We start from the raw sequence: 27,192 nt of genomic DNA, 5'->3' as shown, positions 1-27,192 counted from the left end.
AGCCTCGATTTTAATTCTCGTGTTTCAGTTCCTGCCTGGTCTTTTTTTCTTTGCCTCTGATGCCTCCTTCAGCCCTCCCAACACTTGGAGATCTTTGTTCTCTTTCACTTTGTTCTCTTGTACATCCTGACTTTAATTGTTTGACCATTGGCAACATGCCTTTAGCTTCCTCAGCCAAAACACTGGAATGTCCTCCTAATTCCTCTCTCTTTCTACCTGTCTTTGCTCCTTTTAAAATACCCCTTTAACTTGAGATTTGGTCACCTGTTCTAATGTCTCTAAGTGGCAAATTTCGTTTGACACTTTTGTGGAATGTCTTGGGGGTTGTTTTATTATGTTAAAGGGACTGCATAGAATCCCTACAGTGCAGAAGAAGGCCATTTGGCCCATCGATTCTGTACCGGCCCTTGGAAAAGGCACCCTATTTAAGCCTGTACCTCCACCCTATCCCCGTAACCCAGTAATCCCATCTAACCTTTTGGATACTAAAGGATAATTTACATGGCCAATCCACCTAACCTGCACATCTTTGGACTGTGGGAGGAAACCGGAGCACCCAGAGGAAACCCACACAGACAGTCACCCAAGGCCGGAATTGAACCTGGGACCCTGGAGCTGTGAGGCAGCAGTGCTAAACACTGTGCCACCGTGCATAAATGCAAGTTGTTGTTGCAAGCTGAATTTGTCAGCCCATTCCATATTCTATCGGATAACTTTTGTTAAAGACAATATTTCTCCTGTATGCGTTCATCAAAATAGATGAATAATTAGTTATAGACTTAAAAGAAAGAGTTTGCAAAAATATGGTGTGTTCCAAACTGCTTCATATCTGAAGAATTGCTTTGAAGAGGAGTCATTGTTAAAGAGACATTTTTTAAAATGTTCACTATCGTTTAAAGGCATGCACTTTTAACTGTTTATGTAAAACAACTGTAAAAACAATGAAACAATTAAATAACTCAAAATGCTGGAAATGTGAAGTAAAAACAATGCTGGAAAAAATCCATAGATCTGGCAGTATCTGTGTAGAGAGCTGAGTTGATGTTTTGAGTTCAATATGACTCAAACTGGAGAGATTTTATGCTGTTGAAAAAGGGGAAAGGATAGGTAGAGCAAATTAGAAGGCCTAGGATAGGTTAGAAGGCAGGAGAGATTAAATCATAAATATGTTGTGGAACACAAGACAAAAGGAGTCGTAATGATAATATTAAAGACTAAAGTCCAGAGTAGGTGTTAGTAAGAGAATACCGGTCAGCACTGTTCTTTATAGGAGACAGGTTTAGATAAAGGATCTGGATCGGCGCAGGCTGGGAGGGCCAAAGGGCCTGTCCTGTGCTGTAATTTTCTTTGTTCTTTGAAAACAAATAGCACAACCTCTCGGGGTATTACTGGGCGGCCAACGTGTCGATGGTGCGTAAGTGGGTGATGGAGGGGGAGGGGGCAGCATGGAAACGGATGGAGAGAGCGTCCTGTGGGGATACAAGCCTGGGGGCCCTGGTAACGGCGCCGTGGCCGCTCCCTCCCACGAGGTATACCACGAGTCCGGTGGTGGCGGCTACCCTCAAGATTTGGGGGCAGTGGAGGCGACATAGGGGAGAAGTGGGGGGCTCGATGGAGGCTCCGTTAAGGGGGAACCATAGGTTCGTCCCGGGGAACATGGATGGGGGATTTCGGGGATGGTATAGAGCGGGCATTAGACAGCTGAAGGACCTGTTTATCGACGGAAGGTTTGCGAGCCTGGGGGAGTTGGAAGAGAAATTTGGGCTCCCGCCGGGAAACATGTTTAGATATCTGCAGGTAAAGGCATTTGCTAGACGGCAGGTGGAGGGATTCCCTGCGCTCCCCGCGAAGGGGGTGAGTGACAGGGTGCTCTCGGGGGTCTGGGTCGGGGAGGGGAAGATATCCGATATCTACAAGCTTATGCAGGAGAAGGAAGAGGCGTCAGTAGAGGAGCTGAAAACGAAGTGGGAGGGGGAACTGGGGGAACAGATCGAAGACGGGACATGGGCTGATGCCCTGGAGAGGGTAAATTCTTCCTCCTCGTGTGCGCGGCTTAGCCTCATCCAATTCAAGGTGCTGCATAGGGCCCACATGACTGGGACGAGGATGAATAGGTTCTTTGGGGGTGAAGATAGGTGTGCCAGGTGCTCGGGGAGTCCAGCGAACCATGCCCATATGTTCTGGGCATGCCCGGCATTGGAGGAGTTCTGGAAGGGGGTGGCGAGGACGGTGTCAAGGGTGGTGGGATCCAGGGTCAAGCCAGGATGGGGACTCGCGATCTTTGGGGTTGGGGTAGAGCCGGGAGTGCAGGAGGCGAAAGAGGCCGGTGTGCTGGCCTTTGCGTCCCTAGTAGCCCGGCGAAGGATTTTGCTACAGTGGAAGGACGCGAGGCCCCCAAGCGTGGAGACCTGGATCAATGACATGGCGGGCTTTATTAAGCGTGAGAAGGTTAAATTCGCCCTGAGAGGATCGGTGCAAGGGTTCTTTAAACGGTGGCAACCTTTCCTCGACTTTCTGGCTCAACGATAGGGTACTGGGACAGTAGCAGCAGCAACCCGGGGGGGGGGGGGGGGGGGGGTGGGGGGGTGGGGGGGGGTGGGTGGGTGGGTGGGGGGGTGGGTGGGTGGGTGGGTGGGGGGGGGGGGGGGGGGGGCGTTGATTATGTTAGCTTATTTTATTTAAATTTGATTTATCTAATTTTAATTTATGGTTAAGTTCTCTTGTTTGGGGGGGGGGGGTGGGGGAATGTGATACATGTGATGTTACGGTATGGGGGGAATTGTGGGTGTTATGGGGCTGTTAGTTGCATATTACTGCTTTTTGCTATACTTTTTGTTATATTTTCTGCAAAAAATTCCAATAAAAAAATTTAAAAAAAAAAAAAAAAAGAAAACAAATAGCAAAATTTGTTAATAGCTAAAAAAGAGTAAAGGCTATCTGAAGGCGAAAACATGAGAACAGGATATGGACTGGCATGCTGGAAGAACAGCACCTCATTTTTCGATTAGGCACTTTAAAGCCTTTTGGACTCGACGCCCACTGTGGACCAACAGCTATTTTGTCCCACCTGCCGCTCCCCACCTTTTCAACACATCACATTTCCAGCTCGGAAGAAGAATCATATTGGACGCGAAACATAGAGAGCATAAGACGGCTGGAGAATACCGGGAGAGGCTTCCAGCGAGCATCCCGAGTCCCACGAGAAGCCGGAATTGGAACCCCGCCCCCAATGGGCAGGACCAAATGACGCTCATGGAAGTAGGTCGTAAACTTACAACATACCTGCGCGGGATCCACCGGCCTCCCTCGATTCTTTGGCCTTCCCAGGGAGGCTGCAGCCAGGCACCAATCAGTACTAATCTACACAAACATGGACCAAGCAGAATAGCACCCGGAGGGTCTCCCCGGAGATTGTAGACCCCTTGGTGGTCTGGGTGTGCAGGATGGGCCCTGGCCCTCTTCGTGGAATATGGGTACCTTGGCACTGCCACTCTGGCATGGTCAAGCCAGCAGGAGCACTACATGGGTGCCAGGGTGGCAGTGCAAGGGTGTCCAAGTGCCAGGGTTGCACTGTCGGTGTCGAGGGGGGCCATGCCCATGAAATGAGGGGAGGGTTTCACGGGTTGTGGAGTGCAGAGCAGATAGGTAGGGGCCTCTGGGAGGTTGGGGGGGGGTTGATGCGTGGGGGTTCCGAGAAGGGAGGGGTTACTGTAAAGTGGGGAGGGGGTGGGAGCTGGAGGGGGGACCCCCAGGAACCCCATAGCGGGGTGTCCTCACTTGGAGGGGGTGGTGTGGGGTTGTGTCCATGTGTGTGGGGGGAGGTGACATTGTCCATGGGTGATGGGCATGGGGGACCCACAAGCTCACATAGAGACCTTTCAAAATGGCAGCCCGATCTCTTGGGCGCGATTCTCCGCTCCCCACGCTGGGTGGGAGAATCGCGGGAGGGCCCCCCCCACCCCGGATTCTCCCACACACCACCACCCCCCCAAATGGCGTGTCGTGTTTTGTGACACAATGCTCGGAGAATCGCCGTTTTTCCCGGCGACCGCCGATTCTCCGGCCCGGATGGGCCGAGCGGCCTGACGACCCACACGGGTTTACGCTGGCGGCAACCACACCTGGTCGCTACCGGCGTGAACATCGCGCGACAGGTAAGTGTGGGGCCTGTGGGGGGCCAGAGATGATCGAGCACCACGGGCGTGCTCGTTAGGTGACTGGCCCGCGATCGCACTCTTTCACCTCCGCCGCCCCGCAAGATCAAGCCGCCACGTTGATGGAACCATCAATTCTACGGACACGTGCTTGTAGGATTAGAATAGCAGCTTTAATATACTTACAACAGAGCCAGCCTGTTCGCTGCTGAACTTTCGATGAACTGGCCGGCTGGCTCTGCGGCACGGATCTTTATACAGCTGCTCCGGGGGGAGGAGTTCTGGGCAGAGCCAAAGGGGGAGCCCAGTACAAACTCTCGAGTACTCCCAGAGCTACTCCCCCTGCTGGTCAGGTAGTGCAACTGCACTTACAATATCGGTACGTATATACAATGGGAACAGAGTGACATTGGTAACTTATAACACCGTGTGAACCTCATTCACCCCCTGTGACAAAAATCATGTCCGGCGGGGGTGGTGGCTCACAGAGTTAGTCTGTCCGGTGGACGAATTGTTCGTTGCGATCTGCAGAGCACCGGGGTTGCAGCGTCTTGCGGTGGCTGGGTGGGTGTTGAGAGCTGGGGTACGATGGCAGACTCCGGGGCGGGTCTCATCCAAACTTCATACACCTCTGGCTCGACTGGGGGCGCTGGGGGCGGGCTGGTGCTGGCGCGTGGAACAGGTGGGGCGAGCTTGCGGGATCGGGGGCGCGAGGGGGCGGCAGCAAAGGGAACGGGGTAAGGGGTTCCTCAGTGGGGGTAGGTGGGGGGGCTGGATCCAGCGGGTGCCAGGTCCCGAAGGGATACTGTGTCCTGGCGACCGTCCTGGAACTCCACGAATGCGTACTGTGGGTTGGAATGGAGGAGGCTCACCTTTTCAACAAGGGGGTCGGTTTTGTGCGCCCTGACGTGCTTCCTCATGAGAACCGGGCCTGGTGTCCTCAGCCACGCCGGAAGTGAGACCCCCGTGGTAGTGCCCCTAGAAAAAATGAAGAGCCGCTCGTGAGGGGTTTGATTGGTCGCTGTACAGAGGAGGGATCTAATTGCGTGGAGCGCGTCTGGGAGGACTTCTTGCCATTGGGAGACTTGGAGTTTTCTAGACCGGAGGGTCAGTAGGATGGTCTTCCAGACCGTCGCATTCTCCCTCTCCACCTGCCCGTTCCCCCTGGGGTTGTAGCTGGTAGTCCTGCTCGAGGCGATGCCCTTGTCGAGCAGGTACTGACGCAGCTCGTCGCTCATAAAGGATGAACCCCGGTCGCTGTGCACGTAGCTGGGGAAACCAAACAGGGTGAAGACACTATGCAGGGCCCTAATGACTGTGTGGGAGGTCATGTCGGGGCACGGAATGGCAAAAGGGAATCGGGAGAACTCGTCTATGATGTTGAGGAAATAAATGTTCTTGTTAGTGGAGGGGAGTGGCCCTTTGAAATCGATCACAAGGCATTCAAAGGGCCTAGCGACTTTGACCAGGTGGGCCCTGTCTGGTCTATAGAAGTGCGGTTTACACTCTGCACAGATCGGGCAGTCCCTGGTGACCGCTTTTACCTCCTCGTTGGAGAAAGGCAGGTTTTGGGCTCTGATGTAGTGGGCGAGCCGGGTGACCCCTGGATGGCAGAGGTCATTGTGGATGGCTTTCAGACGGCTGATCTGCACGCTGGCGCATGTCCTGCGGGATAGGGCATCCAAGGGCTCGTTGAGCTTCCCCGGTCAATATTTAATATCGTAACTATAGGTGGAGAGTTCGATCCTCCACCGAAGGATTTTATCGTTTTTTATTTTGCCCCTTTACGAATTGTCAAACATAAAGGCAATCGATCGTTGGTCGGTGATGAGGGTGAACCTCCTACCTGCGAGGTAGTGCCTCCAGTGACGAACAGCCTCCACTATGGCTTGTGCTTCCTTCTTGACTGAGGAGTGTCGGAGTTCTGAAGCGGATAGGGTACGGGAGAAAAATGCAACAGACCTCCCTGCCTGATTTAAAGTGGCTGCTAGAGCTACCTCTGAGGCGTCGCTCTCAACCTGAAAGGGAGTGGATTCATCCACCGCCCGCATGGCTGCTTTGGCGATGTCCTTCTTGATGCAGCTGAAGGCCTGGCGCGCCTCAGCTGACAGGGGAAATCATGTGGCCTTAAAGAGTGGGCGGGCTTTGTCCGCATATTGAGGGACCCACTGGGCGTAGTATACGGTCCGGGTCTGGGCCCAGGATTCCGTTCTCCACGACGTAGCCGAGGATGGCCAGTCTGTTTGTGCGGAAAACGCATTTCTCCTTGTTATAAGTGAGGTTTAATTTCTGTGCCGTCTGGAGAAAACGGTGGAGGTTGGCGTCGTGGTCCTGCTGGTCATAGCCGCAGATGGTAACATTGTCCAGATACGGAAACGTGGCCCACAGCCCATGCTGGTCTACCATTCGGTCCATTGCTCGTTGGAACACCGAGACCCCATTAGTGACGCCGAAGAGAACCCGAAGGAAATGGAAGAGGCGGCCATCGGCCTCGAACGCCGTGTAGTGGTGGTCCTCCGGGTGGATTGGGAGCTGGTGGTATGCAGACTTCAGATCCACCGTGGAAAATAGCCAATATTGGGTGATCTGGTTAACCATGTCTGCAATTCTGGAGAGGGGATACGCGTCTAGGAGCGTAAAGCGATTTATGGTCTGACTATAGTTAACGACCATGCAAAATGTTTCCCCAGTCTTGACGACCACCACCTGAGCTCTCCAGGGACTATTACTGGCCTTTATGATCCCCTCACTGAGCAGCCTTCGGACCTCCGATCGGATAAAGACCCTATCCTGTAGGCTGTATCGCCTGCTGCGAGTAGCTACTGGTTTGCAATCTGGAGTGAGATTGGCGAAGAGAGGAGGGGGGGGAAGATGCGCAGCGTGGCTAGGCTGCAGATAGTGAGTGGGGGCAGGGGCCCGCCAAAGCTGAGGGTGAGGCTGTTGAGGTTGCACTGGAAATCCAGGCCTAATAAGAGTGGCACGCAGAGGTCGGGCAGGACATAAAGTTTAAATTTCGAATAACTGGCACCTCGAATTGTGAGCGTAGCGACGGTGCGTCCTTGGATTTGGACTGAGTGGGAGCCCGAAGCGAGGGCGATAGTTTTGCTCACAGGAAAAATAGGAAGCAAGCGAACAGCGTCTTACCAGCTCTGGGTGTATGAAGCTCTCGGTGCTCCTGGAGTCAAAGAGGCATGGCGTGCTGTACCCGTTGATCTGGACCTCCGCCATCGAACTTCGTAGGTGCTTGGGGCGGGATTGATCTAGGGTGACCGCGTTGAGTTGCGGGCCACGTGATGGGTGCCCGGGGAAGTCGTAGTCTTCCGAGTGGGGCGTCCGGTCGAGTAGATGCCGGTACGTTCTGGCGAGCTTGATGCAGGATCGCTGCGCTGAGTTGCGGGCTGCGTGAAGAGTGCCTGGGAAAGTCGTAGTCTTCTGATGAGCTATCTGAGCATGGAGATGCAGATGGGGCCCGTGGATCGCACGTGGTGAGCGGCGAGGCAGATGGCGTCCAAGATGGCGGCCCCCATGAGTCGCACGTGGCCGGCCGCATGGTGGGGTTTGCCAAGATGGCGGCCCCCATGGATCGCACGTGACGGGAGGGGGCGGAGTCAGGGCTTAGGCCGCAGCGTTTCAGGCCCCGCGGGCCCGCTGGTGCTGGGAGCGATTTGTCCTCTACTGGGGAGTTAGAAACGGCCCTTTTCGCGAGGCACACTCTGGCATTGTGGCCTTTCTTCCTGCAGCTGCTGCAGGTCGCGGATCGGGCTGGGCAGTGCTCCCGTGCGTGCTGGCTTTGTCCACAGAAATGGCAGGTTGGGGCAGCAGAGTGACTGGCTGGGGCCGCAGAGTAACTGGCTTTGGCAGCGCGGTAGCTGGGGGGCCGTGCGGCACTGGCCTGGGGGAGTTGTTGGTCGGGGGCCCACAATGGGGTTGCGGGGTCCGCGGGAAACGAGGTGAGGCTACGGAAGGAGACTTCCATTGTGGTAGCAACCTCCACAGTAGTGTCTCAGTCTTGGGCCCCCTTTTCCAGCAGCCTTTGGCGCACATAGTTTGATCTGAGGCCCGCTACAAAAACATCCCGCACAGCAAGCTCCCTATGTTCGGCCGCAGTAACGGCTTGATAATTACAGTCATTGGAAAGATTGTTAAGTTCCCGTACAAATTCAGCTAGTGTTTCTGTCGGCCGCTGACGGCGAGTAGTAAACACGTGGCGTGCATAAACCTCGTTGATGGGCCTAACGTACATTTTGTCCAATATCGCCAGCGCTGCGGTGTAAGAACCGGCCGGGTTTAGCTGCGTGGAGATTCTGTGGCTTACCCTCGCGTGCAGTAGGCTGAGTTTTTGTTCCTCCGTTGTTCCAGCGGTGCTGGCTTCTGCCAGGTAGGCCTTAAAACATCTCAGCCAGTGGGAGAAAATGTCTTTAGCCTCTGCATCCTGGGTCGAGTTCTAGGCGTCCGGGCTTGAGGGCTGCTTCCATGATTTACTGCGATTGTTTCGTAAGCATATTAAATTGATGGCACCATCAATTCTACGGACACGTGCTTGTAGGATTAGAATAGCGACTTGAATGTACTTACAACAGAGCCAGCCTGTTCGCCGTTGAACTTTCGATGAACTTGCCGGCTGGCTCTGAGGCACGGATCTTTATACAGCTGCTCCAGGGGGAGGAGTTCTGGGCGGAGCCAAGAGGGGAGCCCAGTACAAACTCTCGAGTACTCCCAGAGCTACTCCCCCTGGTGGTAAGGTAGTGCAACTGCACTTACAATATCGGTACGTATATACAATGGGAACAGAGTGACATTGGTAACTTATAACACCGTGTGAATCTCATTCACCACACACGTCTTGTGGGGCAGCGGAGGGGAAGACGGCAACCGTGCATCCGCGGGTTGGCGCTAGCCAACCTGCGCATGCGCGGCTGACGTCACTTAGGTGCTGCCGGCCGCGTCATTCTCGGCGCGCTGCTTTGATGCAAGCGTCAAGGCCCGGCGGCCGAGTTTCTCGCCACGCCGCTCCTAGCCCCCGGGGGGGGACTAGGGGACAAGGGGCGACCTCCGACGCCGGAGTGAAACACTCCGGGTTTCACTCGGGCGTCGGCCGTTGTGGAGAATCGCGCCCCTTGAGTTCAGCTCCCCAGTGCATAAAAAATTCCAAGCATGGGCTAAACCGGTGAGAAACTCACCAAGGCCTAAAATAAGTGTCATTGAATAGCGGTGGGGAACTTGCCAGTAGAACCAATGGTAAATTCCCTGAAAAACCGCCACAGATTAACTTAGACATTTTTTGGGAGAATCGCTCTGTTTCTCGCTCCACAGATGCTGCCAGACCTGCCGAGTCTTTCCAGCATTTTCAGTAATTCAATAACCATCTCCGAGTCGATAATAAGTAGTCTAAAGCAGGTCCTAATTCGCTCCTTGAATAATCATATATTGATGGAATGTACTTAATTTAATAGATTTTATTCCTTCAGGAAACTTTATTTACATGGTCCTGTAAAATTCATATTAATCTGAACTTCCCCTGAGATACCTTAAGAGGGCTGGAAGTAATGATCAAGTATCATTCTGAATGCAAGTTCTACTGCCACCTATTTTAACCAGGAGCAGGAATCGGATGTATAAGGGAAGGTTTGCGCAAATTAAACATAATCCTAAAATAACACTCTTCTCTATCACTTTGGCCAAAATGCTTTAGTCCACCCCCTCAATCTCTCTATAACATCCTCCTTTATTACCTTTGTTCCATTACTCAGCTTCAAGAGATAGTCTGTGCATGATTCCACTTCTACATATTCAAATGCAGTCTGAGTATCTCCAGCTTGTGTTCCCACCCATATATCACTTCTGCATGTGATTGACCTGGCTTTAATGGTCACTTGTGTTCATGAATTCTGTATATCTAATATTCCTTGACATGAACACATTTCCTCTAACGTCCTTAGTATAAAAATGCACATTTGTTCTTTTAGATTATATTTTTACTCAAAGTTCATATTCCCTTCTTTACAAAAATTATTTTTGCAATTGGACTTTGAATAAGTGTTTTTGGTTTGAAGAGTGCCAGTTGAGAAGAGGATGTAATTGGTTGGCAAGTGGGCTCTGATTGGAAGTGATGTCCTTTTACGTCCTATGGCTGGTTCTGCACAACATGAATTAGCAAATTGGTTGCTTCAACGAGTTCTGAGCAAGCTTTCCAACTCGCATGTGCTGTCTCTGTGCATGTTTAGTATAGCTAGCTTATTCGCTAACACACTGTTCAAGGAAGCCTTGGACATTTACACTGTGTCATGGCCATTGTGTGAAATAGTATTCATTGAACTTTGCAAGCATTCCCTGCCGCATTTTCCATGGCATCAAAGTCCACTTTCCAACTATTCAGCACCCTCTTCTCAATTAATATAAATTGTCATTCCCATTGAGATTTGATATTCTTGTGAATTATTGAGTGGATGAGCGTAAGACAAAAAGCTTAAACAGCACGTCTCTTTTTTTTCAGCAACACACGTCCTGTGCTACCAAGTGACTAACTATAAAACCTAATTTTGGATTGCAGGTATGACATAGAGATTGATCAGTGTCATCGATCTGCCTTGAAAAAAATTATGGAGAGGGACGATGCAGCAGCAAAAACGCTTGTGGTTTGTGTTTCACAAATAATATCAATGGGAACTGAATCATTCCAAAATAGCCCTAATCTTGATGGTGCAGTCAAACAGTCCAAAACAGTAACTGATAAGAGTGTCATAGAAACAAAAAAGGATACGCCCTGTGGAATTATTGAAGTCACTGATGGATGGTATGGAATTAAGGCACTTCTGGATCTTCCACTCATATCATTGTTACGGGAAAAAAAACTTGTAGTTGGTCAAAAGATTATTATTCACGGGGCAGAACTTATTGGGTCACAGGATGCTTGTACACCCCTCGAAGCTCCAGAATCACTCATGATAAAGGTAAGGAATATAGAATAAATAAACAGTGACAGCTGCACAAATGTTTGCAATTATTAAAACTTTTAAATATGCCTAATATATTTGTTTTCTATGACATTTTGTTCAGTTTTTCTTGTGGGAGTTTTTATTCTATTACATCCATCTGGTCCTATAAGATGGGAGTTTTTTCAGACTAGCGGAGGGTGAGTTTGATTGTGTGAGGGGGCATCCTAAAAGTGATGTCCAGTCGGAAACTCAATGCCCCCTGTGGGTTTCACCTGGGCGAGTCTGAAAGGGAGGGAAACCTCCTTGAAGCTGTGGAGCAAGTCATTTATATATTTAAATAGCAAATTAAGTTGTGTTTTAACCAAGGATCCTGGCTTGAGCAGCCAGTGGATCTATTTCTCAAGCTGTCAGCAAATTACCAAGGCCACTGAGCCAAGTTTACAGCAGGAAATGCTTTTTAGTGAAAGTGACAGTTTGAGAAGGAAGATTTTGCTCAGTGAAACTACAAAAACTGAAGCTGTGCTCAGGTGAGAAGCTGCTGCTCACAGCAGTCCACAGATAGGGCTTGACGGATGGTTGCCAACTTCAAAGTCACTTCACCTGTCTTGCTCTACACTCACTTTCAGCTTCATTTTTTCCTGCTGCCAGGCTTCATTGCGACATGAGATATACTAACATAGCTCTGCCTTGCACCGCTGGCGAAGGACAGTAGCAATAACTGGGGCTGTGCCTTCTCAGCCACATGCTGCTCCATAGAGTAGAGAAGTGGATCCAGCTCCAAAGAGGCAGGACCCGCAGACATAGAATCATCTATTTTGATGTGTGAGCAGCAGTACCTCAAGGAATTCACATCAGGTCATTGCTAATATCTGTTGCATCCTGGAACAATACTTCCTTTTCAGTGAACCGAGCGTGGTGTGGCCAGTGAATGCCAGGATGGGCTCTCGTGGACCTCCTGGCAGCCTTCAAGCATCGCAGGATCCTCCTAAGTCCCGCGAGGGGTCTGAGTCAGGATCCCGCCAACAAGGGGCAGGACCCCAAATGGCGCGCTTATCCGATATCCACCTGTCTCCCAGGATCTATCACGCTCCCCAGCGAGGCCGCAGCCGAGCACCATTCAGCACTGGCCACACAAACGTAGACCAGGCTAAACGGCACCCAGGGGCTCTCCCAGGTCATCGGAAACTCCTTGGTTGTCAGTGCAGGGTAGCCCCCTGGAACATGGGCACTTCAACGTTGCCCAGCTACTACCCTGACAGTGCCAGGGTGAAAGCGCATGGGCACGGGTGCCAGGGTAGCACTGCCATGGGTCCAGGCCTGAGGGTGGGCCATGCCCATGAAAGGAGGATGGAGGGAGGCATTGGAGGTTGGGGTGTGCAGGGCAGGTACGTAGGGCATCGGGGGGGGGGGGGGGGGGTTCCTGGAAGGGGAGGATCCAGTGTGGGTATGGAGGGGGTCTGAAGAGGGGGGAATCCCATAGCGGGGTATCCTCACTTGGGGGGGGGGGGGGGGGGGGGCGGAGGCATGGGTAGGGCCACACAAGCTCACTGTGAAATTCGGAACACCCTTTCAAAATAGTGGCCCAATCTGAGTTCAGCTCCTCAGTGCTAAAAATAATTCTGCGTGCCAAACTGATGAGAAACTCCCCTTTGCCCATCGAATAGCGGTGGGTAACCCACCACAAATTAACTTTTAATGTTTTGGGAGAATCGTGCCCTCTGCCTTCTCGGGTCTTTTCTGCATTCCTATGGCTGCTGCAGCCTTAAAAATCTATGATTACGTGAGTCTTTGTAACCCATGCCATAGCCTCTTTAATTAAAGTCATTTTGATGGTTTCAGCAAATCATTCTGCTGCCCTCATTGGCTGGGTAACATGCAGGTGGGATGTTGATACCAGGGGCGCGATTCTCCGCAACAGCCGACGCCGGAGTGAAACCCGGAGTGTTTCACTCCGGCGCGGAGTGCAGCTCCTTGCCCCCTATTCTCTCCCCCCCGGGCTAGGAGCGGCGTTGCGAGAAACTCGGCCGCCGGGCCTTGACGCTTGCATCAAAGCGGCGCGCCAAGAATGACGCGGCCGGCGGCGCCTAAGTGACGTCAGCCGCGCATGCGCAGGTTAGCCGGCTCCAATGCGCGGTTGCCGTCTTCCCCTCCGCTGCCCCACAAGACGTGGCAGCTTGATCTTGCGGGGCGGCGGAGGGGAGAGAGTGCGTCTCTTAGAGACACCGGCCCGACGATCGGTGGGCACTGATCGCGGGCCAGACATCTGACGAGCACGCCTGAGGTGGCCGATCTTCTCTCCGCCCCCCACAGACCCCACACTTACCTGTCGCGCGCTGTTCACGCCGGCAGCGACCAGGTGTAGTTGACGCCGGCGTGAAACGGTCGGGGTCGTCTGGCCGGAGAATCGTTGGTCGCCATTTTTCACAGCATGTTGATATCCTTTGTTCTAAACGTGATGGAATAATCTCTTTTAAATAATAAGTCTGGAAGTTCAATATTTTAATCAAATACTGTAGTAGAATAGCCAGTTATAACTGAATGATATATTTTGCATTATGTCAGTATGTATCTTTTCATTACCAAAAATAGCACAACTACATTTCGGGGAAAGTTAGGTGAACACAAGGGATAAAGAAATAAAATAATATCTGGGGTCAGATTAAGTAGGGTGGGAGGAGGCTCATGTGGAACATAAACACCAGTATGGGCCAGTTGGAGAGAATTACCTCTTTCTGTGTTGTACATTATGGCCCATAACTTCCTGGTGCCCTAGCATTGCATTTAGGGGGGGTACCCCATCGTGCTGGGGAATCCCTCTAGTAAGTTCCCTCGCAAGGGTTTACCTAGCAATTGTCCAGAAGCGGCAACTTCCTCTGGACAATTGCGCTGGGTTGGGAACCATCCGACTGAAGCAATTTAAATTGTTACCGTCGGATGGTTCTGCCACTTTTACCCTGATAGTTACTCTAAAAGGGTTGAAAGGAAAAAAATCAGTTCGAACTTCAGAGTACCAGCCTTGCACAGGACCCTCCTCTTCCCAGTTCATCTTTCCCCTCTAGGCCCCAGTTACTTCATGCCGATGCAGCCAGGGGTGTGTTTCATTGCTCTTGTCTCGGCCAACCTGAATGAAGAAGGTTGGGTGAGACGGGAGCTTTGATGTTTTAACGTGGGTAAGTCCGTCGATGAATGGTAATCCACTCGGCCAAAAAAGAGCTGCCCTGTCAAATCCCACTTTCCAACTCCTGGTCCTGAAGTTGGTTCCTGACTGATTTTCACGTTAGAAGTCTGAGTCATTTTGGCTTTTTAGATTTGCACCCCTGGTAATGACTGGTCAATATAGACATCTTGGATGGAATTTACAGGCTGTTCACACCAACGGGAAATTCCGGTCCCATGCACACGGGTTTCCCAGCGACGAGAGAGGCTGTCACCAGAGTGTGCCATTGACAAAGCCGCGTGGTGGGATGGTCAGTAAATCCCGCCCCTTAAGTATGTAAGTATTCAGTGATTGTGGTACTGAATAAAGGAAAGCTTTTGGATTATCTAAAAACACACAGCTGGTTCATTTAATATCCTCCCGGGATGGGGATCTGGCATTGCTAGTCAATCTGGCACACCTATAACTCCAGCCACAGGTTGCATGGTGGACTCTGACTCTGAATGCTTTGTTAGCATTGTCCAAATCCCAAGAACAAAATTTATCTCATGGATATTTCTAGGAAATTTCATTGAGTTGGCATGGAATATTAGCAGTATGTAACTTTTGCTAGAAGGCATTGCAAAGAATGTACAGCATAAGAACAGCCCCTTTGGCCCAAGAACTCCATGCCCATGCTTGTTTATGTTCCAATTAACCCAAAAAGGTACACTATTGTATTTGTCATTGACCCCATCAGTCCACAAATTTTAAAGTTTATTTTAGAGCATCCTGTCTGATTTTTCTGTATTTGTGAAGATTACTAAATCTGTCTGAAGTTTGACAGTGATGTTATAGATTCACTCTTCTATAATACTGCCAAGTTACACATCCTATTCCTTTGCTTGAAAATCCCACCTGAGCTATAATCCAGCAAATGGGTGGCTAGAAATGGTGGTAAGATATGATGCAAGGAAGTAATTGTGTTGACTGACTAGCGCAAGATACACCACTCCTTCTAAAGAATTTTGGAGGACAAATAAATATGAATAGTGTAGAATTTGTCTACATGACTGATTTCCTTTTTAAATTGAAAATAAAAGTGAAATAAAACTATTATGTAATATTTCAAAATAATAATCCATGTTTTCCAATTAAGATTTCAGCCAACAGTACTAGACCTGCTCGGTGGTATGCAAAACTCGGATTTCATCGGGACCCTCGACCTTTCCAATTGCCAATATCTACCCTGTTTAGTGAAGGTGGAATGGTTGGGTGTGTTGATGTAATTGTTGTTCGAATTTATCCAATGCAGGTATGGACGATTATACAGTGATATTAATGAAATGGCACATCTTGGTTTTTGGATGATGAGTTATCAAATATATAATCTATAGATTGTTTATAAAGCAAGTACCTTTTTTGGCATAGTTGTGTTGGGTTAATGTTTAATTGTATAGGGCGCGATTTAACAGGAAAAAAAGTCCTGTTTTGGGTGTGTTTAGCGGGGTAATTCAGTGTTTCTTGGCACCTGCAGTGCCACTTTTAAACGGGACAGTTTTTAGGGTACAAGAGTGGGTGTGCTGCAGCTCCGAGTCGCAAACACTTTGTGAATAGGAGCTTAGAATATAGTTTTGTTAGGATTATGTTGTGTAGAGATTTAGAGATAAGGGATTGTTGGGTAATATTACTAACGGGTGTTGTTCGGTTAGGGGGGGATAGGGGGAGGGAGGGTGTTAAAGTTAGTTTTTTGATGTTGTTCACCACTCTGTATTTTTCTGGTCATTGGACTGGACTTGGCCACCATCCTGGATGGATCTCCTCGCCTGGTCAAGATTCATTCCTTGCTATTCTTCAGAGGTTATGGCTGACCCCGGTGTGGGGGGTAATGGGAGATCTCCACTTCGCCTCGTAACCTGGAATGTTAGGGGTCTAAATGGTCTAGCGAAGTGGGCAAGGGTTTTTGCTCATGTTAAGGGTCTAAACCCAGGTGTCATATTTGTACAGGAAACGCATCTGCGTGTGAAGGACCAGGAAGGCTTCGTAAAAATTGGATCGGACAAGTCTTTCATTCAGGCTTTAAAAGTCGGGCTCGAGACACGGCAATAGTAATCCATAAAAAAGTACAATTTTCCCCCTCTCAAATTATGGATGTCCCCAGTGGCCGTTTTATTGTTGTCTGTGGTTCACTGGAAAACATTCTGGTTATTTTAGTAAACATTTATGCTCCCAACTGAGACAACCCGAATTTTGTAAACTCACTGGTTAACCACCCCCTCACTTCGATTCGCACCAGATGATTCTAGGAGGTGACCTGAACTGTGTCTTGGACCCTAAATTGGACACTTCGAAGCCAAAATCTCTGATCCCATCTGGGATGTCTGGGGCACTGACATCATTTATGGAATGGACTGGTGGGGTAGACCCATAGGGTAGGAGTTTTCTGCATCCAAACAGTAAAGAATTTTCTTTCTTTTTTCACATGTTCACCGTGTCTATTCCTGAATTGATTTTTTTATATTTGATAAGTCCCTCTTCCCTTTGGTGGTGGCAGCCGAATACTCGCCAATTGACATCTCTGACCATGCTCCTCATTTTGTTCATTTTGATTTTGATTTTGGTCCTTCCAAACACCCACCACTTTGATGTTTGATGACAAATGTTGTGAGCATTTGTCTGCTGCCATAGCAGACTTTATTAAGCTCAACAAATCCTTCGACATTCTGGGAAACCCTAAAGGCCGTCAAAGGGGGATTTTGATCTCATATGAAGCTCTCTTTATGAAAATGGAGAGTGACCGACATAAGCTGGTGGACTCCATTTTGGAAGTTGACTGCCAGTACTCAGTCGCTGTCCATGGGCTTGGCTGCCAATGGAATGGTGATGGTAACTGGAGGCATCTGCAACCGATAGGCTGAAAGCAGAATCTTATCAAAAACTGATAAATTGGCAGGCTCAGACAGAGAGCTGCCGCGTAACAAAGTTTGCTAGTATCTCAGGATCCACCAACAGAGAGTAAAGTGATTTAAGGCCTTGCGTCAAATCAATCAATGTCACATTGTTAATCATTAAATGGAGTAGTCAAAGTTCAGATTTGACACAGTCCTAGATGCTGAGAGAGCAATGTCAAGCTAATAGAAATTGAAGCAGATATGCAGGCAGAAAGATAAATAAGCTAGATGAGTTAATTGAAAGCATGTGGGAAAGGGGAAGAAATGTTTTTTTTTGGTATTTCAACATATCCTGGTGTTAAGGAATTTTTCTTTACATGTAAATTACTGTAATATCAGTCATATATGTTTTGGTAAGAGCTGAGCATCCCCCCCCCCCCCCCCCCCCCCCCTCTTCTGGGAAGGTGTAAATAAAGTTAATTCAATAATGGCTTCCTGCTGTGAATCCACGTGGTGGGATTTTATACAGCACATTGTGTATATGTATAGTTTGTATTTCTAATGAGGTTCTGCTCTTCAGTGGATGGAAAAGAAATCCAAAGGAATGTATGTATTCCGGAATGAACGGGCTGAAGAGCGTGAAGCTCAGATACATTATGAAAATCAACAGCGGAAGCTCGAAACATTATATGCCAAAATTGAAACTCGACTACAGGAACAATTCAGAGGTAATCACAAATTACATTTCTAAATGGATATCCTTGAAAATAACACGGCATTTTAAAATAAATACAATGATTGTTGAGTTTTGTTTCATACTTGCTTTGATACTTCAAATTATTCCCATTCGTGTTAAAGTAATTAAATCAATGGTTTATTTCAAAAGCAGCACATCTGGATAATGATTACATTTCTGAAGTTATCTCTGTTATGTTGGAAGAATAGACAATTAGCATTCTACACTTGTTGTTTTAGACTTTTAGCCTGGTAGTAGTCCTGGTTAATGGAGGGCCTGGAGAAGTATTGTGATGTTTAACTAGAGCTGTGTAACTCTAAAGGCAATTGCTCCAAGCGTTCCTTTAGGGAAGATATTCTTAAAATCTTTGTGTTTTTCAATCAAGTGATGTGGGGGCCACTGCAGGGACCAGTATTGAGAAAGGTGACAGTGAACCATGTTCTTAAACTGCTGCAGTCCCATGAAGGTTCTTCCACAATACTGTCTCATAGGGAGTTGCAGGATTTTAGTGGCAGTGAAGGAACGATAATACATCTCCACATCAGGATGGTATCTTTCTTAGACAGAACCTTGTGGGATGGTGGTGTACATGTGCATCTGCAGTTGTTATGTTGCTACCTGGCAGAGATTGCTAGTTTGGAAGGTGCAGCTAAAGAAGCGAGTTGACAGTTTATTGCAGTGCATACTGCAGCTATGGTGCACCAGTAGTGACTGTAAAGCATGAATGTTTAAGATGGTGGACAGAGTGCAGATTTGGTGGGCTACTTTGGCTTGGATGGTGGCAAGCACCTTCAGTATTTTTGGAACTTCACTCATCTAGGCAAATGGTATTCCATCACAGTCCTGACTTGTGCCTTATGGAAAAGACTTTAGGAATTCAAGAGGTGAACCACTTGCAGAATACCTGGTGTTAGATTTAGATGTAGGTGAGCACTTTGGTGATAGTGATCACAACTCGGTTATGTTTACTTTAGCAATGGGCAGGGATAGGTATATACCGCAAGGCAAGAATTATAGCTGGGGGAAAGGCAATTATGATGCTATTCGGCAAGATTTAGGAGGTATAGGATGGGGAAGGAAACTGCAGGGGATGGGTACAATCGAAATGTGGAGCTTTTTCAAGGAACAGCTACTGCGTGTCCTTGATAAGTATGTACCTGTCAGGCAGGGAGGAAGTTGTCGAGCAAGGGAGCCGTGGTTTACTAAGGAAGTTGAAGCACTTGTCAAGAGGAAGAAGAAGGCTTATGTTAGGATGAGACATGAAGGCTCAGTTAGGGCACTTGAGAGTTACAAGTTAGCCAGGAAGGACCTAAAGGGAGAGTTAAGAAGAGCGAGGAGAGGACACGAAAAGTCGTTGGCGGATAGGATCAAGGAAAACCCTAAGGCTTTCTATAGGTATATCAGGAACAAAAGAATGACTCGAGTAAGATTAGGGCCAATCAAGGATAGTAGTGGAAAGTTGTGTGTGGAATCAGAGGATATAGGGGAAGCATTAAATGGATATTTTTCGTCAGTGTTTACACTGGAGAAAGACAATGTTGTCGAGGAGAACACTCAGGTTCAGTCGACCAGGCTAGATGGAATTGAGGTTCAAAAGGAGGAGGTGTTAGCAATTTTAGAAAATGTCAAAATAGATAAGTCCCCTGGGCCAGATGGGATTTATCCTAGGATTCTCTGGGAAGCCAGGGAGGAGATTGCAGAGCCTTTGTCCTTGATATTTATGTCGTCTTTGTCGACAGGAATAGTGCCGGAAGACTGGAGGATAGCAAATGTTGTCCCCTTGTTCAAGAAGGGGAGTAGAGACAACCCTGGTAATTATAGACCTGTGAGCCTTACTTCGGTTGTGGGTAAAATGTTGGAAAAGGTTATAAGAGATAGGGTTTATAATCATCTTGAAAAGAACAAGTTGATTAGCGATACTCAACACGGTTTTGTGAAGGGTAGGTCATGTCTCACAAACCTTATTGAGTTTTTTGAGAAGGTGACCAAACAGGTGGATCAGGGTAAAGCTGTTGATGTAGTGTATATGGATTTCAGTAAGGCGTTTGATAAGGTTCCCCACGGTAGGCTATTGCAGAAAATAAGGAAGTATGGAATTGAAGGTGATTTAGCGGTTTGGATCAGTAATTGGCTAGCTGAAAGAAGACAGAGGGTGGTGGTTGATGGCAAATGTTCATCCTGGAGTTCAGTTACTAGTGGTGTACCGCAAGGATCTGTTTTGGGGCCACTGCTGTTTGTCATTTTTATAAATGACCTGGAAGAGGGTGTAGAAGGATGGGTTAGTAAATTTGCAGATGACACGAAGGTCGGTGGAGTTGTGGATAGTGCTGAAGGATGTTATAGGATACAGAGGGACATAGATAAGCTGCAGAGCTGGGCTGAGAGGTGGCAGATGGAGTTTAATGCGGAAAAGTGTGAGGTGGTTCACTTTGGAAGGAGTAACAGGAATGCAGAGTACTGGGCTAATGGCAAGATTCTTGGTAGTGTAGATGAACAGAGAGATCTCGGCATCCAGGTACATAAATCCTTGAAAGTTGCCACCCAGGTTAATAGGGCTGTTAAGAAGGCATATGGTGTGCTAGCCTTTATAAGCAGGGGGATTGAGTTTCGGAACCACAGGGTCATGCTGCAGCTGTACATAACTCTGGTGCGGCCACACCTGGAGTACTGCGTGCAGTTCTGGTCACCACATTATAGGAAGGATGTGGAAGCTTTGGAAAGGGTTCAGAGGAGATTTACTAGGATGTTGCCTGGTATGGAGGGAAGGTCTTACGAGGAAAGGCTCAGGGAATTGAGGTTGTTTTCGTTAGAGAGGAGAAGGCTGAGAGGTGACTTAATAGAGACATATAAGATAGTCAGAGGGTTAGATAGGGTGGACAGTGAGAGTCTTTTCCCTCGGATGGTGATGACCAACACGAGGGGACATAGCTTTAAATTGAGGCGTGAGAGATATAGGACAAATGTCAGAGGCAGTTTCTTTACTCAGAGAGTAGTAGGGGTGTGGAACGCCCTGCCTGCAACAGTAGTAGACTCGCCAACTTTAAGGGCATTTAAGTGGTCACTGGATAGACATATGGATGAAAATGGAATAGTGTAGGTCAGATAGGCTTCAGATGGTTTCACAGGTCGGCGCAACATCGAGGGCCGAAGGGCCCGTACTGCGCTGTAGTGTTCTATGTTCTATGTTCTAATACCACTTAGGAAAACCCATGGTCAAGGACAGGAGGACCCATCATTCGTGGTTAACTAAATAAAAGTTTAAAATAGTATCAAACTTATGTCAGTTTTAATTTTCCAAAATGGCCTAGATTCGGGGAAGATTCCATTAGATTGGCATGTAGCAAATAAAACTCCTCTATTCAAAACGATGAGACACAGACAGCAGGAAACGACAGGCCTGGGCACGATTCAACTAAATGGGAACACAGTCCCATAATGAGCATGTTTAGCTGCGTGTTTCCAGCGCTTGCAATGTCGAAAAACACAAGGCTATAAAACGCCATTCATGTTAAATAAGGGGCCTCAACGAGGAATGCATGGCAAAGGATGCACATAGCTCCGTTTTCTACACTGAGAAGCTCTGCTCACCAGAACTTTGTATAGCGAGAGACTGGGATGCCATTGACGCCAAATGGCATCCCGATCTCCAAGGCCCTTGACACAACTCCCGACCCCCCAACACCCGTGCAGGGGACCTCCGGCCTGATCGCCAGCACACAAAATGGCAGCTTGGCACCTTGGTAGTGCCACCCTGGCAGTGCCAGGGTACCACCCTGCCCAAAGGGCATGCTACTGGGGGCCTCTGATCCCCTGGGAGAACCCTATGAGTGCCGTTCCGTCTGGTCTCCGCTGCGGAGACCAGTAATGTCGGCAATTTGATGATGAACGTCAAGGGAAATTGAGATAATGGTCACTACTTAAAGTAGAAGAGTAAAGAAATTATTAAAGTTTAAATACACAGATCTTTTGAAATCTGATGAAAGATCATTGATCTGAAATATTAACTGGCTCTCCATAGAGGCTGTCTGACCTGATAAATATTTCAGGCATTTTCAGTTTAATTGTGGTGGTGTTGCGCCATTGAGCTGCTAAGATGTGACTGGTTCTTTGATTTTAAAGAATGAAAATAAACATCAAAGTAAAATGAATTATATTGAATTGGCAAAATGTCTTGTTTTAAAGTTGATAGAAAGAAAAAGAGAGAACACAAAATACAGAAATTAAGTGACCAACAGATTATGATGCTTCAGGATGGTGTCGATTTGTATGAAGCAATCCAGAATTCTTCAGATCCAATATCTGTTGAGGTAATGTGTACTTCTATATATCCTAAATACGTATTTGTTTTGTTGACTACTATCTTTTTTATTATTAATAACCACAGTGCAGTGTGTGAGTGTACTCCGTATATTGGACAAATGACCACCCAAGTATTTAGTTTAATCACAGTTTATTATTGAACATAGGGTTAGTTCTATACTCAATAAATCACACGCTATGACACATCAGACTACAGCTATCAGTTTAAACGACCTTGACTTAACTTCCAAATGACCGGCTCGGTGTAGTGTAAATAAGGCCTTTATCTGTTTCCTCACGTGTGGCAGCTGAAGGGCAGCTGGATCCTCTGTGCTGAGTGGTTGTCTTCAGGTGGAGGTCACGGGTCCTTGAACTTGGCTGATGGTGGTAGCTGTGCTGCAGTTGGTCAGAAGCCGGTTCAAAAGAGAGTGAATGCTGGTTGCGTAGTTCTGCTTATCCTCCGATCTTTTACGCTCTTTGGGCGGTCCCAGGTGGGGATCCAATGGACCAATAGGATTTTGATCACCCTAATCGATCCTGGCCAATTAGGGGTGGGCACCTTGATGGCTGGGCAGGTCCTAATCGGCTCTGGCCATTAGTGTCCAAGGCACGACAGCCCTCCCAAATAAGGCAAACAGGTGCCCCTGAGTCTGCCACTTATGGTAAGTTTCTACCTGTAGCCCATTGTCCCTGGAAGACTTTTGAGTGGTCTTTAGCAGGTGTGAGTTTCTGCATTAGTCTGAGTTGTTTGCAAAATACACAAGTTGTGTCTTATCTGTGTCCCAGAACCTGATCACAATTCCCATCATTCTTTGCGGGTGGCCATTTTTGATGGCCACAGTTTAGATATAAACGTTTGATGTTTAGAATCTGATATTGCCTTTCCTTTTGGAGCACTGCTCAGAAACTTACTGTCGAAAAATGAACAAAAGCTGTCAGCTTGGGAAAATTCAAATTTTTCTTGGAAGTTTGTCCAGTTGGGCAGCTATGTGGCTCAACTCCTTGGGGAGGGACCGGTTTATTTTAAAGTCAGAAAGAAATAGAAGCAAGTTACACCTTATCCATTGCTCCTAATTTTGCATTTTTAAGATTTAAATGTGATTTAGGAGTAGCTGCTCGAGCCCATCATGGCTGACTTACAGCCTAACTCCATAAACCCCATCTTTGTCCTGTATTCCTTGACACCTTTTTAAAAATAAATTACCCAATTCATTTTTTCCAATTAAGGGGCAATTTAACGTGGTCACTCCACCTACCCTGCTCATCTGGGTTGTAGGGGCGAAACCCACGCAAACACTGGGAGAATGTGCAAATTCCACACGGACAGTGACCCAGAGCTGGGATCGAACCTGGGACCTTGGCGCCGTGAGGGAACAATGCTAACCACTGCGCCACCGTGCTGCCCTTGACACCTTGTTTAACAAAAATCTATCAATCTTGAATTCAAAGTTAACTTAACCTTGGCCCAGCCATCATCAGCAGCTTCATCAATGACATTTCCTCCATGATAAAATCAGATCTGGCCCAGTGTTCAGTTCCATTTGCAACTCCTTAGATAATGAAACAATCCATGCATGCTTGCAGCAAGACCTGGCTAGCATGCAAGCTTGAATTGATAACTGGCAAGTAACATTTGTGACGCACAAGAGCCAGGCAATGACCATCTCCATCAAGCTGAATATACCACCTCCCCTTGACATTCAGTGACATTAGCAATGCCATGTACCCTACCCATTAACATCCTGGGACCACCATTGACAAACCTAACTGGACCAACCATATCAATACTGTGGCAAATGCTGACCATGCCAGTGTCATCCATTTTCCGTAAACAATAAAACAAAGTTGATTTAGCATCGATTGCTATTTGCAGAAGAGTTCTAAACATCAGCCACAATTTGCATTTAGAAGTGTTTTCTCATTTCACTCCTGAAAGGTTTGGCTCTGATCTTTAGACTATGCTCCCCCCAATCCTAGACTCCCAACAAGCAGAAGTAGTTTCAGTCTCCACTCCCTTCCCATTAGTATCTTGAGATTTTTGATTAAATCATCCCTCAACTTTCTAATTGAACAGGATACAACCTTACTTTTTGTAACTCTCCTCCTAGTTTAATCCTTGGAGTGAGAAATATAGAATTACACAGGATATACGACATAGAAATTACCATCATCAGTGCCTCTATATTCCTTCCATAACACTGATATGAATCTAGGTATCATTCTGGCAAATCTTCGCTTCACTCCCTCCACGGTCAAAATATCCTTCCTAAGATGTGCCCAGCACTGCTTACAATATTCCACTTGTGGCCTAACCAGGGCTTTCATATAGGTGAAGTTAAGACTTCTACTCCCTTCTATTCTAGTCCTCTAGATATAAAGGCCAGCGTTCCATTATCCTTATAAATTATTTTCTGTACTGGCTCATGACATTTTAATGATCTGTCTACCTGGACCCCAAAGTCTCTTTAGACTTCCACTGCTTCGGGCTTATCACCATTTAGAAAATATTTATTTTGTCCTTTTCAGATCCAAAGTTGTTGACCTAACATTTGCCTATATTGAAATTTGTTTGACATACTTTTGCCAATTAACTTGATGTATCAATATCTCTTTATAATTTTAGACTTCCATCTATGTTTCTACATTATTGGCCCTTAAATCCGGGCCAGCTTTCCTTAAGTAACCAGAATTTGTCTATTAAGATACCATTAATTTTATCCCAACTGAAGTGTTTCTAAGAGCTTAACCACCATCAAAGTTCAACTAACTGGCCTATAGTTCCTGGGCTTATCCTTGTATCCTTTTCTTAACAAGGATGTAACATTAACAATTCTCCACTGATCTGACACAACACTAAGCTGAAGGTGATTGGAAATTATGAACTGTACCTCTTCAGTTTTCACTCACACTTCCTTCATTATCCTTTTGGATGAATTTGTTCCGGTTCTGGCGCCTTATCGACTTTGTGTAGACCACCTCCTTATCAGATTGCATATTTGTTAGGCATGCTCCAACACCCTTTGTAACACTTTGAATCTAATGATGTGGGTATCAAATGATCCGTGGTCTGGCCAGGGTAAGATCCAATATTGGATTACAAGAATCCCTAGATGTCAGGGCTTAAACCTGCTTCCCCCCACCTGTTTCTCTGAAGGTGGGAATGCCAAAGATGTGGGTGTTATTGTGATAACCCCTGTTTTTAGTCATCTGTTTTGTAACCGGCTCTTCTATTATTAGGATTAGGGTTTGATTGGACTGAGGTTTCTATGAAATCTAGCCTCCATTATTTCACAACAACGCTCCGTTTTCTGTTTGCAACTTGGAATTTACAGATTTCCAGGTCCACTGTATTGGGGGACATTTATCACCATGTCCTGCTTTTTGGTCTTGGCAAGCAGACCTACAGTGTTGAGGATTCATTACCTGGGTTCTTCTGGAGTCTTGTGGGTATACCGTTATTCCATAGAAGGATGAATATGTAATTAAAGTTGTGTTACCTTACAGGCCTGTTTGAATGAACAACAGTTGAGAGCTCTGAATAACTATAGACAATTGTTGAAGGAACAAAAACAAATCCAGATCGAAGCCGAATTCCGAAAAGCATTAGAGGATGATCAGAGTGAAAATAGTTACACAAAAAGAGATGTTGCCTCTGTGTGGAAACTGCGCGTTGTGGACTACAAAAGTCAGGACTGTAATGCAGGCAAGTATTGGGTACAAATGTTAATCAATGCATATTTAATTTACAGTAAGGATATTATTGAATCATTATTAAGCTGTTCAAGTGTAATTTGATTATGTTGCACTTTACTCTGAATTTGACACGCACCAACATTCCAACGATACCTGCACTGGGTCGTTGTAACCTATCTATTTCAAGCACACAATAAATGTCCTCATGTTTGTCTGGCTCCAATTCTTGTTTGGAAAGCAATCCTTAAAAGTGCATGTTGTATGTCACAAAATATTGTGTAATAGTTTGCTTGTGAACATTTTAGAATCAAATATTCAACTTCTAATGACAGCAACTTGTATTTATAACACCTTTAACATGACTCCCAGGGTGCTTCACAGGCGTATTAATAAGAACAACTTGACAGTGGTCATTATTGTAAGATTCGGGCAGATGTTCACAGCTTGGTCAAATGGACAGGTTTTGAGCAGAAAAGGGCAGTTTAGGGATGGATTTACAGACCTTTGGCTTAGACAACTGGCAACATGGTGGAGGAATTTAATTAACGGATACTCAAAGGGATAAGAGGAGTGTGAATATCATGGGGTGTGGTGGAACTGGAGGACATTACAATGCTGGGGAAAGACGTGACCATGGAGGGATTTGAAACACGCGTAATCATAAAGGTTTAAAATCAATGCATTGCTTAATCAGGAGCTAGTATAGATCAGCAAGTATAAAGGTGGTGCGTGAACTGGACATGGGTAGCAACCTTTTTCATCACCAAACTTAATAAAGGGTAGAACATAGGAGCCAGGTCAAAACGTTAAACCTGTTTTACTTTCCCAAACAAAAGGCTGTTGCAACGATGCTTAAAATGGTTGCCCAATTGTTGGTTTTACTTTTTTTTAAATTGATTCTTGCAAATAACATTTAAAGCAAATTTCCTGCAACATTGATCACAAAAAGTCAGATTCCAGTGTTCTGCAGTTTGGCTGAGAAGCTGCCCTGTTTCCTTTTTAGCTGTGGCCTTGCTGATTTGGTTTGCTTCACCAATGAGAGTGTTACCCTCAAAACTTTCAGATATCTACTGCAGTCTATCCTATTGTGTCACACATTGACACACCAGCCCTAGTCGACATTGACCAAATTTTGCAGCTGGCTTTTACCCAACATTTTCTCTATTCCTGGTAGGCAAAAAAAATCACAAACCCGTCTCGGACGTTGCTCACAGGATTTCTGCTGAGATGGTAATCAGATCCATTATCTCCACAGGAGATGGTATTTAGTTTCTGTATGACTTTTGATGTGACTTTCTCTGGAAACAGAGTGTGGTTCCATTGTCTCTCAATTTCATCCAATAAAGAT

General features: G+C 47.0%; 1 protein-coding gene across 5 annotated transcripts in view; it reads left to right on the top strand.

Annotated features, from left to right (window-relative positions):
* The window catches only part of brca2 (BRCA2 DNA repair associated), a 131,382-nt gene that overhangs the window by 72,743 nt on the left and 31,447 nt on the right, over positions 1-27,192 (top strand). For all 5 annotated transcript variants that reach the window (XM_038818061.1, XM_038818059.1, XM_038818060.1 and 2 more), the window contains 5 exons: positions 10,705-11,104; positions 15,385-15,540; positions 17,697-17,844; positions 22,035-22,159; positions 25,656-25,854. In XM_038818061.1, the coding sequence (XP_038673989.1) occupies positions 10,705-11,104; positions 15,385-15,540; positions 17,697-17,844; positions 22,035-22,159; positions 25,656-25,854 (1,028 nt within the window). The remainder of the gene's footprint in view (positions 1-10,704; positions 11,105-15,384; positions 15,541-17,696; positions 17,845-22,034; positions 22,160-25,655; positions 25,855-27,192) is intronic.

The sequence above is a fragment of the Scyliorhinus canicula genome, chromosome 14 (genome assembly GCF_902713615.1).
Source record: "Scyliorhinus canicula chromosome 14, sScyCan1.1, whole genome shotgun sequence".
Lineage (NCBI taxonomy): Eukaryota > Metazoa > Chordata > Chondrichthyes > Carcharhiniformes > Scyliorhinidae > Scyliorhinus > Scyliorhinus canicula.
The sequence above is the reverse complement of the archived record's forward strand: the minus strand, read 5'-3'. Positions and strand labels throughout refer to the sequence as shown.